Here is a 14,777-nt window from a genome sequence, read left to right as displayed (position 1 = left end):
ATGAGGAAAGATTTCTTAAATAGAACAGACATACATACTAACCATAAAGAAAAGATAAATTGGGCTGTATTAAGAGCTTCTGTTTATTAACAGAACATTAGGAGAGCAAAAAGGAAAATAACAGACCGGGGAAAGATATTTACCTATAGTCAACAAATGACTCATTTTTAGAATGGTTTAAAGAATCTTTATAAATAAGACAAGAACTGAATGGTTTAAGGAACTCTTATAAATAAGAAAAGAAAAACCCAAAAGAAAAAATGTGCAAAAAATTTGAACAATCACATCTCCAAAGAGAATATCCAAAAGGCCAGCCAGCATATGAAAAAGTGCTCAATCTCATTGATCAAAGGCTAATCCAAATTAAAACTATTCTGAGCTAAAATTTTCATACATTGCTTGTAAGGATTAAATTGGCACAATCATTTTGGAAAATTGTTTGGCAGTCTCAACTAAGTTTACCTTAAACATACCCTATGACACAGTAATTAAACTCCTTTGGTCTAGATCCAAGAAATACATAAATATATTTCCTAAAAGATATGTACAAGAATCATTACAGAAGCTTTTATTCATCATAGCCAAAAACTTGAAACAACCTAAATGTCCTTCAACAGAATAAATTTTCATATATTCAAACAATACCAACACAATGAACAAATCACTACTACAAGAAACAACATGCAGTTAAATCTCTCAAACATAAGTGAAAAAAAGCCTGAGAGAAAAGAGTTCATATTGTATGATTCAAATTTATATGAAGTTCAAAAACAGACTAAAGTTATTAATGACATGAGAAGTAAGGATAACCATAGGGTTTATGCAGAAAAGGGTGATAACATCTGGGAAGGGACAAGCCGAGGGCTTCAGGGATGCTGTTCACACTGTATGTCTTGGCCTGAGAAGTGATTCCATAGGTGGCGTTTTCTGAATATTCATAAAGCTATATAATTATAATCTGTGTACTTTTCCTGAATACATACTGTGATTCAATTTAAAGAAATGTTAAAGAAGAAGAGAGTGCAAAATCAGAGGATGGGAGGAAGAGAGAGCCATCTCTGGGTTTGAGAGCAGCAGCGACTCTGGAAGTGCGCCCCCTGGTGGTAATACCCGGAAAGAAAAAGTGGTGGAGCCCGCAGGGATCTCAAAATGAGGTTTCCAGCCTCAGCAATGATTCCTAAACTGCGTGTCTACCAACAGAACCAAAGCGAGCACGTGGACTGGGGCAGTGGAGATTTCACCAGTGTGGATGGTTGGCTTACGACCTGAGTACTCCTTCCCTCCCCACCCCCAACCTCCCACCATCACATCACTTCTTTCTACTGGGAAAAATCCAACCTTGAAAATGAGGAGGTAGGATTTGTGCAGATAATGGCTGGAATTACTCTTTCCGACAACCCAGCAGAATGGGGACTTGTGGCCAGGACTCGAGTTGAGTTTTAGAAAATAAAGATCTCTTACTCATCTAAATTTGAGGACTGAGATTCTTACCAGATATGTGAAAATAACAAGTCTGCTTTTTTGTTGTTGTTGAAGAGCTTCCTCCTTCCCCCTCGTCCTCTTTTTGCACAGTTCCTTCCCAATCATCACACTTGAATCTATCTGATATTCCTTAAGGATGGCCTTATGCATATAACCCAGGATTTACTATATTCTCTTCTTCTTTAATATTTCTTTAAATTGAAGCATAAATATATATTCCATATCCCTCAAATTTATTCTCATGTACTAAAATGAACATGTATCAGGAACTCTGTCCTCCCCAAAAAGACACATGTTACTTAAGTTCACTAGACCTTTCTGTATTCTGTTGGCACGTCTGGGAAGTTGGCCGGTAGGTTCGTCTTCCTCTGCAGAGTTATCCATGTCAGCAAAGTTCTATGGCATGATCCATTTGTTTGATGAAAACCTCTACTGCATGTTCTTCTAAGCACCTGAAAGAGCAAAATACAGCACTTGCAGATATCATTCCACATTGTTGTTATAATAATTATGGTGACTGGATTCTGTTCCATCTGCAGGATAGACTGAGAAATCATGTGGGTGAAGGCTACCAAGTTCTGTGATCTCAAGTCTCAAGCATGTTGTTTGTGCTGTTTATAGTAGGAACTCTGTGAGAGTTTGCTGTTGATATTGTTTGCAGCTTTCTGAATCTATAGGTTTACAGTTTTCATTAAATTTAGAAAATATTCAGCCATTATTTCTCAAATACTTTTTTTGCCTTCTACCCACTAGGTCTTTCCTGGGACTACAATTATATATATTAATGTATTAGGTCACTTCATATTTTCCCATATTTTCCCAAGGTCACTAAGATTCTGTTCAGTGTTATTTTTTCAGTCTTTTTTTTTCCCTCTCTGTGACTAATTTGGAGAGTCCATATTGTTATGTCTTCAAGTTTACTGATCTTCTGAAGTGTTTAAGCTGCTGCAAATCCCATCTATTGTATTTTTTTTAATACTGTATTTTTCATTTCTAGAGGTTATATTTGAGCCCATTTTCTATATCTTCCGTTTCTAGCCTCATCACATTCATGTTTTTTCCCTTACATCCTTGAGCATATTTGTAAGATTTATAATACCTGCTTTAAGATCCTTTTCTACTAATTCTTTTTTATTTTATTTTATTTATTTATTTATTTATTTTTTGAGACAGAGTCTCACTCTGTTGCCTGGGTTAGAGTGCCGTGGCATCAGCCTAGCTCACAGCAACCTCAAATTCCTCCACTCAAGCAATCCTTCTGTCTCAGCCTCCCAAGTAGCTGGGATTACAGGCATGTGCCACCATGCCCAGATAATTTTTTTCTATATATATTTTTAGCTGTCCACATCATTTCTTTCTATTTTTAGTAGGGACGGGTCTCGCTCTTGCTGAGGTTGGTCTTGAACTCCTGACCTCGAGTGATCCTCTCACCTTGGCCTCCCAGAGTGCTAGGATTACAGGCGTGAGCCACTGCTCCCGGCCCTTTTCTACTAATTGTATGAGCTGTCATTTCTGGGACTGTTCCTACTGGTTGGTTTTCTTCTTGGATATGGACTGTGTTTTCCTATATCTTTTCATGGCTGGTAATTTTGTATTGGATACTGAACACTGTGAATTTTACATTGTTGAGAGCTAGATTTTGATGTATTCCTGTAAAGAATGTTGCAGTTTTTTTCCTGGCACATTTTTCAGTAACTCGTAGATCCATTTGATCCTTTCAGGTCCAGGGGAGCTTTTATTATGGGAATAATTTGTCCCCACTACTAAGGCATGACACTTCTTCAGACTCTACCCAATGCCTATCTAATATAGTGTCTCTCCATCTGGTTTATGGTAACATGAAATATTCCCAGTTCTGTGTAAGCCCCAGAAATTGTTCAGCCTACTGTTCTTGTGAGTCTTTCCCCAGTCTTAGTTTCCTCTTGTGCTTGGGAAGATCACTCCTCAAAGACTTAAGGTGACCTTTCTTCAGATTTCTGAACGTCTTCTGTACAGCACCCTCCTTTGGTGTTCTCCTTGTAAATTCCAGCCTCTTTGGCCTCCCTGAATTCTGATTTTAATCTCACCAACTCAGAAATCTGAAATTTGTTTGGATTCCCCCTTCTCTGCAATATGGCCTGGAAACTGCCCCCAGCACTAAGTGGGGGCAATTATAGGACTCACCTTGTTTTACTTCCCTCAGGGACTGCAGTACCACACTGCCTGTTACCCAATGTCTAAAAAGAGTTGTTTAACATATTTGTCTATTTTTTAGTTGTTAACAGCAGGAGCACAATTTAATTTCCATAGCAATTAATTCCTCATGAGCAGACTTGCAGTTCCTTTTGCCCATTTATTTTCCTAAGAAATTTACACCATTTGTATAATAAATACTAAAGAATGAAGGACTGAATACATGATTTTATGCCCTCCTTGCACCCTCTCTATTTGTTCCTTACTTTATTCTATCACTTTCATAGCAGCAATCCTCAACCTTTTTTGGTTGACAATATATACTAAAATTTAATATTTAATAGAATTATTGTCAACGGTCAAGAAATTGAGATTTCAAAACAGAAATAAATCAATAGTGATCACAGCACAATCACCACTCCAGTTTAACAATGTCTTTTAGCGTCTATAAAAGCAATCTGTATTCACTTACCACCCTTCAGTGCCATGTTGTTGCTTTAGTAAGAACCATCTACTGCCCTGGCTGCAATAAAGCTGTTATTAAAAATGAATGAATGTTCTAGAGTTATGAGTGATTAGAAAAAAATTAAGCTTCCTATTATACAGCAGTCCCCCATCCATGGTTTCACTTTCCTCAGTTTCACGTACCCACAGTTGACCACAGTCTGAAAATATTAAATGGAAAATTCCAGAAATAATTCATAAGCCTCAAATTGTGTACTGCTCTGAGTAGCATGACGAAATCTTGTGCTGTCCCAATCTGTCCCACAAGGGATGTGAAATCACCCTTGTCCAGTATATTCAAGCTGTATGTGCTACCCCCGCCTGTTAGTCACTTAGTAGCCGCCATGGTTACTGTCAGGGTATCAAGGTGCTTGTGTTCAAGTAATCCCTACTTTACTTAATAATGGCCCCAAAGCACAAGAGTAGCGATGCTAGCAATTTAAATATGCCAAAGAGAAGCTGTCAAGTATTTCCTTTAAGTGATAAGGTGAAAGTTCTCAACTTCATAAGGAGAGAAAAAAAAGTGTGTGCTGAGATTGCTAAGATCTATAGTAAGAATGAATCTTTTATGCATGAAATTGTGAAGAGGAAAAAAGATATTTGTGCTAGTTTTGTTGTCTCACCTCAAACTGCAAAAGTTATGGCCACAGAGCATGATAAGTGCTCAGTTGAGAAGGAAAAGGCATTAAATTTATGGGTAAAAGATAGAAACATGTTCTGACTAACAGCAATCAAGTTTGGTACTATCCACGGTTTCAGGCATCCACTGGTTGTCTTGAAATGTATCCCCCTTGCATAAGGGTGGGGGGACTACTGAAATAGCAATGTATGCATAGTTGAAATTTTGAAAACATAAGAAATTACAAAAAGTTTTAAAACAATCCATAATCCTACCACCAAGAAGCAACACTTAATAATGCTTTCCAGTCTTCTCATATCATACCTGTGAAGTCAGGATGAGAGCAGGTGCATTCCAGATGTGAACAAAGCACTGCCCAGGTGTGTCTCACTGGTACCCTTGCTTGTACAACTGTTCATGACAGGATGGCATGGGCCTGAAATCTAAGAAAGGGCAGTGAAGGTATAGCACCTTCCTAATCAACAGCGTATGTTTAAGCAATTCCCAGGTGGGGGCCAGTGCAGTGGTCCAGAGTACCCAGTCCTGAATTTAAGGTTATGCCCTGCCACCTAATAGTTCTGATTTTGGATGAATAACTTAACTTTTTGAGCCCATTCCTCCTCCATAAACTGAGAATGATAACAGTACGTTCCTCTCAAGGTGCCTGTGAGTATTAATATGATGATCCACATGAAATAGTTAATGCTGCCTGGCCTACAGTAGGCTTTTATTAATGTTAGGTTTTAATATATGCACAGAGATATTGTATTACAGCTTAAAATATTACAATAGCTATCATTTATTGAGCCCTTACAGTCCTAAATGCCTTGTATAGAATACTTCATGCAATCCTTACAATGGCCCAATGAGGTATTATCACCATTTTACAGATGAGAAAACTAAGTTTAGAGGGAGGCGTTAAGTGACTTGCCCAAGGTCTCATCAAGAGTCGAATTAGGCTTTGAACCCAGGAAGTCTGACTTCTGCTCAGTCTGAATCTCTACAATAACCTCTCAGGCACACATTATATGTTAACATGCTAAATTTTGATATTTATCACCCCTGAGTGGGTATGGTTAGTTTTTTAAAATTAGGATATTACATTAGTTTCTAAAATATAAAGCAAATATTTGACACTGTATTGAATTTTCACAGAATGCTAAGGTTCCCCAGAATCCAGTTTGAAAAGTCCTGAGGCAGCTCACTGTTGTGCAGTTTCTAATTGCTAGAAAGTTCCTTCCTGTATCAAAGCTGATTATTTCTAATTCTTTTTTATTCCTTCTAATTCTAACCCATGGAATCAACTCAAAATAAGTCTGACTCCTCTTCCATATTGGTGATTTTCAAAATGTGAGTCATAGTCTATATTCTCTTGTAAAGTTTGTTATGTGCATGTGTGTGTACTGGGTCACAATATAAAATGCACTTCTTACCATGCATCACAGACAAAATGTTTGAAAGCCACTTCTCAATATGACTATTCTTCAAGAATTTGAAGGCACCTGTCATATCCTACCACCTAAAGACTACTCCTCTACTTCACATTGGCTTCTGCAGTACTTCCTTGTAGCATGGAGGTACCTTCTACTCATGGTACTGGGCATCAACTTCTGGTCCTGTCACTAGATTCACCTATTCAAACCTTCTTGGGGATGACTTCCCTGACCACCCTCTTCTACGAAGCTCTCTCTCTAGCCCTTTACCCTGCCTTACCTTTTCCAAAGCACTCCTCACTACCCAACATTACATTGTATATTTATTACGTTATTTGTTTATGATCCTCCTCAATAGAATGTCATCACTGAACCTTCAGCCTTTTTCTTGGTATATAGTAGTTGCTCGATAAATATTTGTGGAATGTGTAATAAATAATTGGGGAATGAATGAATACTGAAGGTAGACATATTTTAGCAAGCGTGTGTATAGAACTGCTCTTAATATAATTCTTTCCTTTAGGAGCTAGATTCTGTAAGTATTTAACTCACATGATCACAACTACAGGTATGCTTTCATTCTACCATCTCTGTTTTTTAAAAAATGTTATATATGCTACGGTATTATCACATATTTTATACATTTATACATATTACTGTACATGGTATATCAATATATACTAAACCATGTATACTGTTACTTTATGTGGAATTTTACGGGTTTGCATGAGTAGTTTTGACTGTAGGTGATTTTAATCAATTCAGTCATAATGCTATCAGACATCTTGGAAGCAGTTTACATTTTTCAAAGTACTCTCAGGTAAATAACCCATTAGATATTTTTCATAGGCTGAGAAAGTATGTCAGAGAACTGGAAGAAACTTAGCGGCCAGCTAGTGACAGCTAGATTCCAATCTCACCCTTTCATTTGACAGATGGGTAAATCGAGGCCCAGAACAGGGAGGACGCTTGCTGAGGGACACCCAATGTGTTCAGCTCTTTGTCGTTCACCCACTGCCCGGCACCGGAACCCCCAGTCGTCTGTGCTCTCGTGGAGGCTGAGAAAGAGGGGTCAGATGCCCACTCCACTCCGAGCAGCCCCGCGGAGAAGGCACGCCGTGTGGGACACCGAGCACGCAGGGGCACCTTCCACAGTGGCCTCTTCCCGCCCGCGGGACACCACCTAGCTCCGCCCGGGAACTTCACACGCACCCGCAGGCCGGGGGTCTCGGTGGGCAGCCCATGGGGTGCGCCGTGTCCTCCTCCCACGACCTCAGGGACCGGTTCCCCCACGGGAACTGCCTCCTACCTCGTCGAGTCCCGAGGGCTGAATCTGCCCGCCCAACCTCTCCGTCGCCATGGCAACCACAGGCCTAACATTCCAGCGTCCACCTTCCGTCCGCCGCTAGTAACTCTAGCCAATGATATCCCCTGTTTCTCTAGCGTGAAAAGTTGTTGACCAATCCTTGGAGGCGTTTCAAAGCCCGCCAGGAAGCTACCAGAATTGGGGGGTTCAGGTTAATTACGTCAGGACCCGTGGGGAGAGTAGAGATTTGTTTAGGCGACCCCTCAAAAATCTTGTGATAGACCAAAGCCTTGTAATTTTGCCCACTCAAAAATCCTACTTTGAGAAAAAAACCTAAGAGAGTTGACATTCATCCAAGCCCTATTTAAAATAGCAACTGAAAACCAGATTGATAAGGGGCAACTATCGAAGGGCAGCCACGTAGTCTTCCTTGAGCTTCCCCTGCACGCTCCAGAGCGGTCACAGTGACCTTCTCACTCCCTTGCATAAAGTCCTCCACTGGTTTATGGGATTAAACCCTCAAATATTATAAGCCATGGCTAGCCCGCTGGCCTTTGGGCAGTTCGTACAACATGCCAACTCGGTCCTCTCTCAAGTGTTCCCTCTGAGCGCTGCCCGCCCCAGGACCTGAACCCATAAGCGCCTCCCTCTCATTGTCGAGGCCTCGGCCCACAGGACATTTTATCATATGTAAAGCCGGCACTGAGCCGGGTCTCACTCATTGCTGTGAGGCTCTCAAAGGACGTGCGTGCACGTGAAAATGATGAAAAGCTTGTTGTCATCTGTAAAGCTCCAAACCCATGTTAATGATTACAGCTGTCCATTATGGAAGGACCTTCAGTACTGCTGGGAGGTTTGGTACACAGCACGGCCAACAGGTGTTCCGGGAGGGCAGGAAAGGTATGGCCGCGAGTACTCGCCAGGGCTTTGGGGAGCACTGGGTCTTGAAGGCCGTTTAGGACTTGAATATGTGGTGAGAGCGTGGGGTGCGGGGAAAGCAGGAGCAAAGCCCGGGGGGGGGGGCGGCTATGAGGATAAGAAGGGAGGACGCCGGCAGGCAGCTGAGGCCGAGCCCACCTGTCGGGCAGGTGGAGGTAAGCAATCACCTGAGCTCTCTAGCACAGACGGAAGGGGAGGGGGGGCTTCCTGCTAGGTTCCTCCTGTGGCCGCTAGAGGGGACCCCTCCAGGTGAGCGCCGGGTCGGTCCCCAGGTTGCTCCCCTACGCTGCAAGCAAGCTTTGCAGCGGGGCCGGTAGCCGGGGGCTGTCCCGCCCACTCCCTCCTCGCAGCCACCCGCCTGAGCGAAATGCCTACAGCGCCTGACTGGCAGGCGGCCTGGCAAATCAAATCGCGGCCTTTGAAAGCAAAACACTGCAGCACCCTGGCAGCCCCGAGTTGGGAAGGGATTAAGGAGGCTGTGCCTCCGGGTTGCGCGGACAGCTCCGGTCATTTCTCAGAAACGTCTGGTAAGTGAACCTCAGAGGAGACGCCGCCGGTGAGTAGTAATTAAGACTGGGGGAAATTTAACCTTCGTGTTTTTCAGGAAGAGCCAATGCGTTTGTAATCATCTAATGTCCCCCAGCGTGAATACCCTACCTTCTTGCTGTCACCAGCCTTGTTAGTCTGGGTCTCGTTGCCTCAGAATGTTCTTTCCATTTTTGCATCGAGGGTGAGAGGAGAGGGGCCATGGGATTGCCTTAATAAAGGTGATGCCCGGCTTTACCGAACCAGGAAGTGAAATGGAGTCACTTTGCCAAAATTACGTGTCTGCATGCCGGCACGGGTTTCCTGCCAATAGCAGGTGGTGGAGTTAGCAGGAGGGATGAGGGGAGGCATTCTTGGTCTGAGCTGGCTGCTGGAACAGAGGCGCTGTCTCCTCCAGTGTAGTGTTTCCAGCTCAATGGCAGGGGACGGAAGTGTGTAACCCTTTCACGAGCCAAAGCCCAGAAACAGAAAGATCAGCATGTGACTGGCACTCAACTCTAGAAGCCGAATCGTCAGGTGGTGGGAAAGAGCATGTTGTTGTTGTTCAGGTAGAGCTAAATTATAATACAGACCCAACCCTTAGTGACCATAAGCCATGGTTCTCTCATCTGTAAAACATGCCTTGTGGGACTGGTGAAATAATTAATGGAGATAAGGGTGGGGGTGGGAGTGGAAGCAAGCATCTAATGAATTCTCCTCCTTTCTTGGATCAGTGACCACGTCTCTAACTGTGGGGTGGCTGCCAACACAGAGTTGACTACTTGCCTCTTGGACATAAGTTACTCCTGGAAAAGTGCTTTGAAATCAAGAAAAGAGTGTCACCAGGCAAAGAATGTGTGCCTTTTAAGGGAGTACAACTTGCAAAGGGTTCCTCCAAGCCTTTCAGTCCAAACTACCACCCAGCTGAGGGAGAGCCTTCTATCTTTGCAGGCCATGCCTCAGAGGCCTGGGGTTCCGGAGACAGATGGGGAAACTGCTTTTCAAAAGCACATTAAACCACAGCAGTGCTAACCACCACAAACAAAAGCAAAACCAGCAAACCACCTGGACAAACCAGCTGGTCTAAAGGAGGTCAGGAGGCCTGGATTCCCCCCACCCCCCTTGGCATGTTCCCAAGGCCTGTTTGTTTTCTCTGACCTTCTGAGGGTGGGGCTGGGAATATGTTTGTTGTAGCTCTGAGCTGTGGTTAATGAGGCCTGAGTGAGGCATTCTTGACTGTGAAGTGGCCACAGCGCACCTGGTGCCTCACAGGCCTGCAGTTCTTCAGTCGGTAGGGAAGTATGGAAGTTACTGTGCTGGGCTCTGGGCTAGAGGTCAGGAGGGAACAACAGAACAGAGGATTCAGCAAACACCTCACTGGAGTTCAACTACAGGTTGAATGCTTCCTAGGGCCTCTCAGAGGTAGAAAGAGCCCTAGGCCACTCTTAAGGCTCTCATATATTAAAAATGCTGAAACTGGGATACAGAAATTTAATAATGCTTTTCATATGCACATAAAAGTATAGTGAAGGATAATTGTGGAATGTGAGTTACCTGATAAAGTTACCTGATGAGTGCGTACATCTCATGTGTGTATACTGAATGTACAACCCCATCTGGAGGTAGCAGCAATCATTTAATTTTGAGACCCTTTGACAAAGTGAACCCTGGGCCAAATGGTCTCCATAGCTGCCCCTGTACTAAGCCTGCATCTGGTGTCTCTTAGTGGCAGACGTGGTGTTTGCCCTATGACATATGCATGTGCTACTCATACCAGAACCAGAATTCCTGGGCCTAGGGCCTGATAGCAGAAGGAACTGGAAGCTACAGCATAGACAGGAGGCAGCTTTGTGAAGCCTCAGGGCACAACAGAGACTGTGTCTGTTTGGCACACAGTGAGCCCTCCATAAATATTTGTTGAATAAATAAGAGAAAGAAATATGCATGAGTAAATGAAAGAGGTGAAAATACAATTAATACTAATAATGGCTGACATTCATTGACATTCATTTGCTGTGCCCACATTTTGCATATGTTATTTCATCTAATTCTGACAACAGCCCTGTGCTGTACAAACATTATTATTTGTATTTTACAGCTGGGAGAACTGGCTGAAAAGTTAAATGACCTGGCCAATGTGAAACAGTACATGGCAGATCAAAAGCAATTTAAAACATTTTTATATTAAAATAAACATAGACTATACATTAGAATGCAATTTTTTGCTTTTATTATAAGAAGACCTCAAAGAAACCCTTAGCACTTGTCGTAGGGTTTTGGCCAAGCCTCCTAGAATAGAAGGGACGTACTTTCTCTTTCTTTTCTATTTGGTAGTAAATGTTTGAGAAGTGCTGAAAATATAAGTCCGATGAAGTTAACAGGGATTATCATCATTGCTGGTTTTGATGCCACATTATTAACTCCACTTCACAGATGAGGCAGCTGAATCTCTGAGAGGCTAAGTGATCTGGTCACACAAGTTTTCCACCTCCCTGTGTCACCTCACCTGTGTCAGGCTGACCCTCAATTGCAGACCAATTCTTCCATCTTCCATGGAGTTAACTTTTCTTCTCATTCTTTCCTTCCTAAGTTGAAACCCAGTGGTTCCTTTTTTATGGTAGTGGGGTTTTTTGTTTGTTTGTTTTGTTTTGGAGGCCTGCAGAAGTAGATTTAGGTAGTATTCTACTTCTTGTGTTGGGAGCCCGTGGGGAAAAAAAGAGGATTTAAATTAGAGAATGATGGGAGCAAGAAAGCAGAGTGGGAGAGGAAAGGACATGTCTAAGGGCCAGGGAGAAAGCTTTTGAGGTAGATGAGTCATGTCTTTATTAAGGGGGCCAGAGGCATGATAGAATTTTTTAGATGGCCTCACTTCTCATGGCCAGTTGTGTTTTATCCTAATAGTATTCTCTTCTCAGGTAATACAGCTAGGCTCCATGTTCCATTGTTCATGCATTTTTAATGTTCCTCTCCACCATCCTAGAGCACCGCCAGAATCAGAAAACCCACCCTTCTCTGCCTGCTTGGGAGAGACACAGAAGTTGGCACTTCTGAGTGAAACTGAGAAAGCTGTGAATCAGCCCGAAGAGTCTCGAAGGGCTCCTCCAGCGTGAGGGAGCAGAGATGGCTGCTGGAGGGAGGTGAACCCCACAAGGAAAGATGGCTTCTGGCCTGGGCCCGGCTTAGCAGCAGCTCCAATTCCTCCACCAACCTGGCGGGGATGTGCCACTAGGCCACCATGGACGGAGCCCACAGCGCCACCCTGCAGCTGCAGCAGCTCCCGCCCACCAGCAGCGCCAGCTCCGTGAGCGAGGGCTCCTTCTCCTACAAGGCAAGGGCTTTTTTTGGTTTTGGAATTCATATTTTTCTAACAAGAAAGTAACACACCGACACATTGGCTAACAGATATGTCCAGGGTATGTGTACCTATCACTGGCAGAAACGGGCAGGCCCTCCACATGTTCAGGGAAACCTGTGATCAAAAGAAAAGAAATGCTCGTTAAAATACATAAAAATAGAAGATTCCATTTTTTAATTGATCACTTAGAAGATTCAATTTTTTAAAAATCACCTACTCCGTTACTGGAGACGATCTCTGTTCATATTTCAGTATATCTCCTTCTTGTCTTTTTCTGGTGTTACAAATTTGAGGTCACGTTGTACATAAAGTTTTATATCTTGGTTGTTTCACTTAACCCGACTTGTGGAGTATTTCCCCATGTCACTGAGTGGTGAGTGAAAGCATGCTTTTTGAATGATCACCCAATCATCTGCTGTGCTGCCGTATCAAAATTTGCTCAACAGGTCCCCTGTTGGATATTCAGGTTGTTTCTAACCTGGTGTGGCTGTAATCAATGACATCCCAGAGTGCAAATCTTTGTGCTCATCTCTGATAATTTCCTTAGATATAGTCATGTAGGTATAATGAACAGGTCAAAGGGAATGAACCTTTTTGAAAATAGGGGTTTTAACGTCTAATTGTTTCTAAATACCTATCAATGTAGTGTCTGAAGGCTTGGATTTATTGAAAATCATTTTTATGGCTCAATCAGAGACTGCTAATATCCTAGCACTGAAGGAGACCTTAGAGGTCATCTCATGAAACCCTCTCATTTTATGAATTGGGAAAGTGAAGCTGAGAAACAGGAAGAGACATACGATCAGGTAGCAGGTTGAGAGGCAGAGCTAGAACTGTTACTAGGTCTAGGTAATAATTATGATAACAACAATGACCAATATTTCTCAATCATTTATTCAATCCCAGCTAAGTTCTTCACATGCCTTTTCTCAGATAACTTTCACAGTAGCACTCTAAAGTAGGTACAGATATCCTCATCTGTAAAATAGGATAATAATAGTACCTGCCTCCTAGTGGTTGTGAGGATTAAATGACTTCATCCATGTGAAGCACTTAGAACAATGACTCACACATAATGGCCAGTGTTTTTCAAGTGCTTGCCATTCCCATCTTTATCCCCACTGTAGAGATGAGGAAACTGAGGCACAGAGAGGTTCTGTGATGGCTAGGAAGTTGTGCGACTAGAATTTACATCCAGCTCACATTGCCCATGGGACCCATGCTCCTAACCACTGCACTGCCCTGCCTCTCCCTGCACTGGCTCCTCAGCCTGTGCTCACCCTGCTACACCACACCCCACTGGGGATAATTAAACAGATTTCATCATTTTAGTTCCATCTGACCACCCAGGCAGACTAAACATGTGTGGAAATTATGAAAATTTGTCTGGAATTAGACTTGTTCTAGAGCAAGAATTGACTCTGACGTTCACAGAAGACTCTGCCTTACCAAGGAGGACCAGGTAGCTCATGTCCAAAGTCAGATCACTTTCAGGGCCAAGGTGACATGTTCTCATCATTAGCATCTTGCTCCTTGATCTTCTGTTGTTTCCCCTCCGGGTGTGGCTACTCTGTTCTTCTAGGGCTGTGATAGGAAGAGTATCAGACAAAAGAATTGGGAAACCTGGGTTCTTGGCCCAGCTCTGTCACCCCTGGCTGTGTGATCTTGGGCAAGTCTTGTTCCTTCTCGGTGCCTCCCTTTCTGTCACTGTAAAATGAAGGAGTAGAGTTCATGGATGGCCCCCAATCCTAGCTTATCTCCCAAAATATCTGGGGAGCTCTGAAATGTACAGATTTCTAGGCCTTGGACTCATCTTCCCCTGCCTTCACCCTTTAACCCCTTCATCTCAACTCTCTTGCAAATTGTGGTTTAGCACATCTAGGTGAGGCACCAGAATCTGCATTTCATAAAACCTCTTCAGGTAATCAGACAACCAGCCAGGTGTGGGAATTTCTAGACCAGATGATCTACTAAGTTTCCTTCTCCACCCCCAACTCTATCATCCTGAGAAATCAAGATCTCAGGCCACCACGTCTTAGTCATCACTGATATTCAAAGTGAGCAGAACAAAGTCTTCTCAAGCAAGCAGTGTTGCTGTTCCATATTTATAGGTGCCCCTGTGCTTCACAGTGCATTATTCAACATAGAGCAGGGTTTTAAGTCAGAAAACATTTTTCTTAATTAGCTTTTTTATCAAAGTACAGCATACATACAGAAAAGTGTACAAATCATGAGCAATAGATGTTAAATTTTAATTAAGAGAGTACACACATGTAACTAGTACCCAAATCAAGAAACAGAACGTCGCTAGTAACCCAAAATCTCCTCGTGTCCCCTGCTAGCCACTTCCCTCCCCTCAGGGGTAACCAGCCTCCTGTCAAGTCAGAAAACACATCGATAGTGGCACAGTCCTGACTTCAGAGGAGTTTCAGGAGCCCTTGG

General features: G+C 42.9%; 2 protein-coding genes across 11 annotated transcripts in view; one reads left to right on the top strand and one right to left on the bottom strand.

The window, feature by feature from the left end:
- Window positions 1–9,293, bottom strand: part of STPG1 (sperm tail PG-rich repeat containing 1) — a 45,977-nt gene extending 36,684 nt beyond the window's left edge. For 3 of the 8 annotated variants that reach the window (XM_045545995.1, XM_045546003.1, XM_045546002.1), the window contains exons 1-3: window positions 7,423–7,513; window positions 5,102–5,220; window positions 1,797–1,934 (exon numbers count right to left, since the gene is read on the bottom strand). In XM_045545995.1, coding sequence (XP_045401951.1) covers window positions 1,797–1,866 — 70 coding nt within the window. In that variant the 5' untranslated portion in view covers window positions 1,867–1,934; window positions 5,102–5,220; window positions 7,423–7,513. The other 5 variants (XM_045545997.1, XM_045545996.1, XM_045546001.1 and 2 more) reach the window with 5 other exon arrangements.
- Window positions 8,866–14,777, top strand: part of NIPAL3 (NIPA like domain containing 3) — a 48,288-nt gene continuing 42,376 nt past the window's right edge. Inside the window, exons 1-2 of one of the 3 annotated variants that reach the window (XR_006733907.1) lie at window positions 8,866–8,982; window positions 11,961–12,308. Coding sequence is in view for 2 of the 3 variants with exons in the window: in XM_045545993.1 (XP_045401949.1) it covers window positions 12,216–12,308 (93 nt within the window). In the remaining variant the exon portion in view is untranslated. The remainder of the gene's footprint in view (window positions 8,983–11,960; window positions 12,309–14,777) is intronic. The other 2 variants (XM_045545993.1, XM_045545992.1) reach the window with 2 other exon arrangements.

This window comes from Lemur catta, chromosome 3, assembly GCF_020740605.2.
Source record: "Lemur catta isolate mLemCat1 chromosome 3, mLemCat1.pri, whole genome shotgun sequence".
In the NCBI taxonomy this organism is placed as follows: domain Eukaryota; kingdom Metazoa; phylum Chordata; class Mammalia; order Primates; family Lemuridae; genus Lemur; species Lemur catta.
This window is presented reverse-complemented; position numbering and strand designations above follow the sequence as displayed.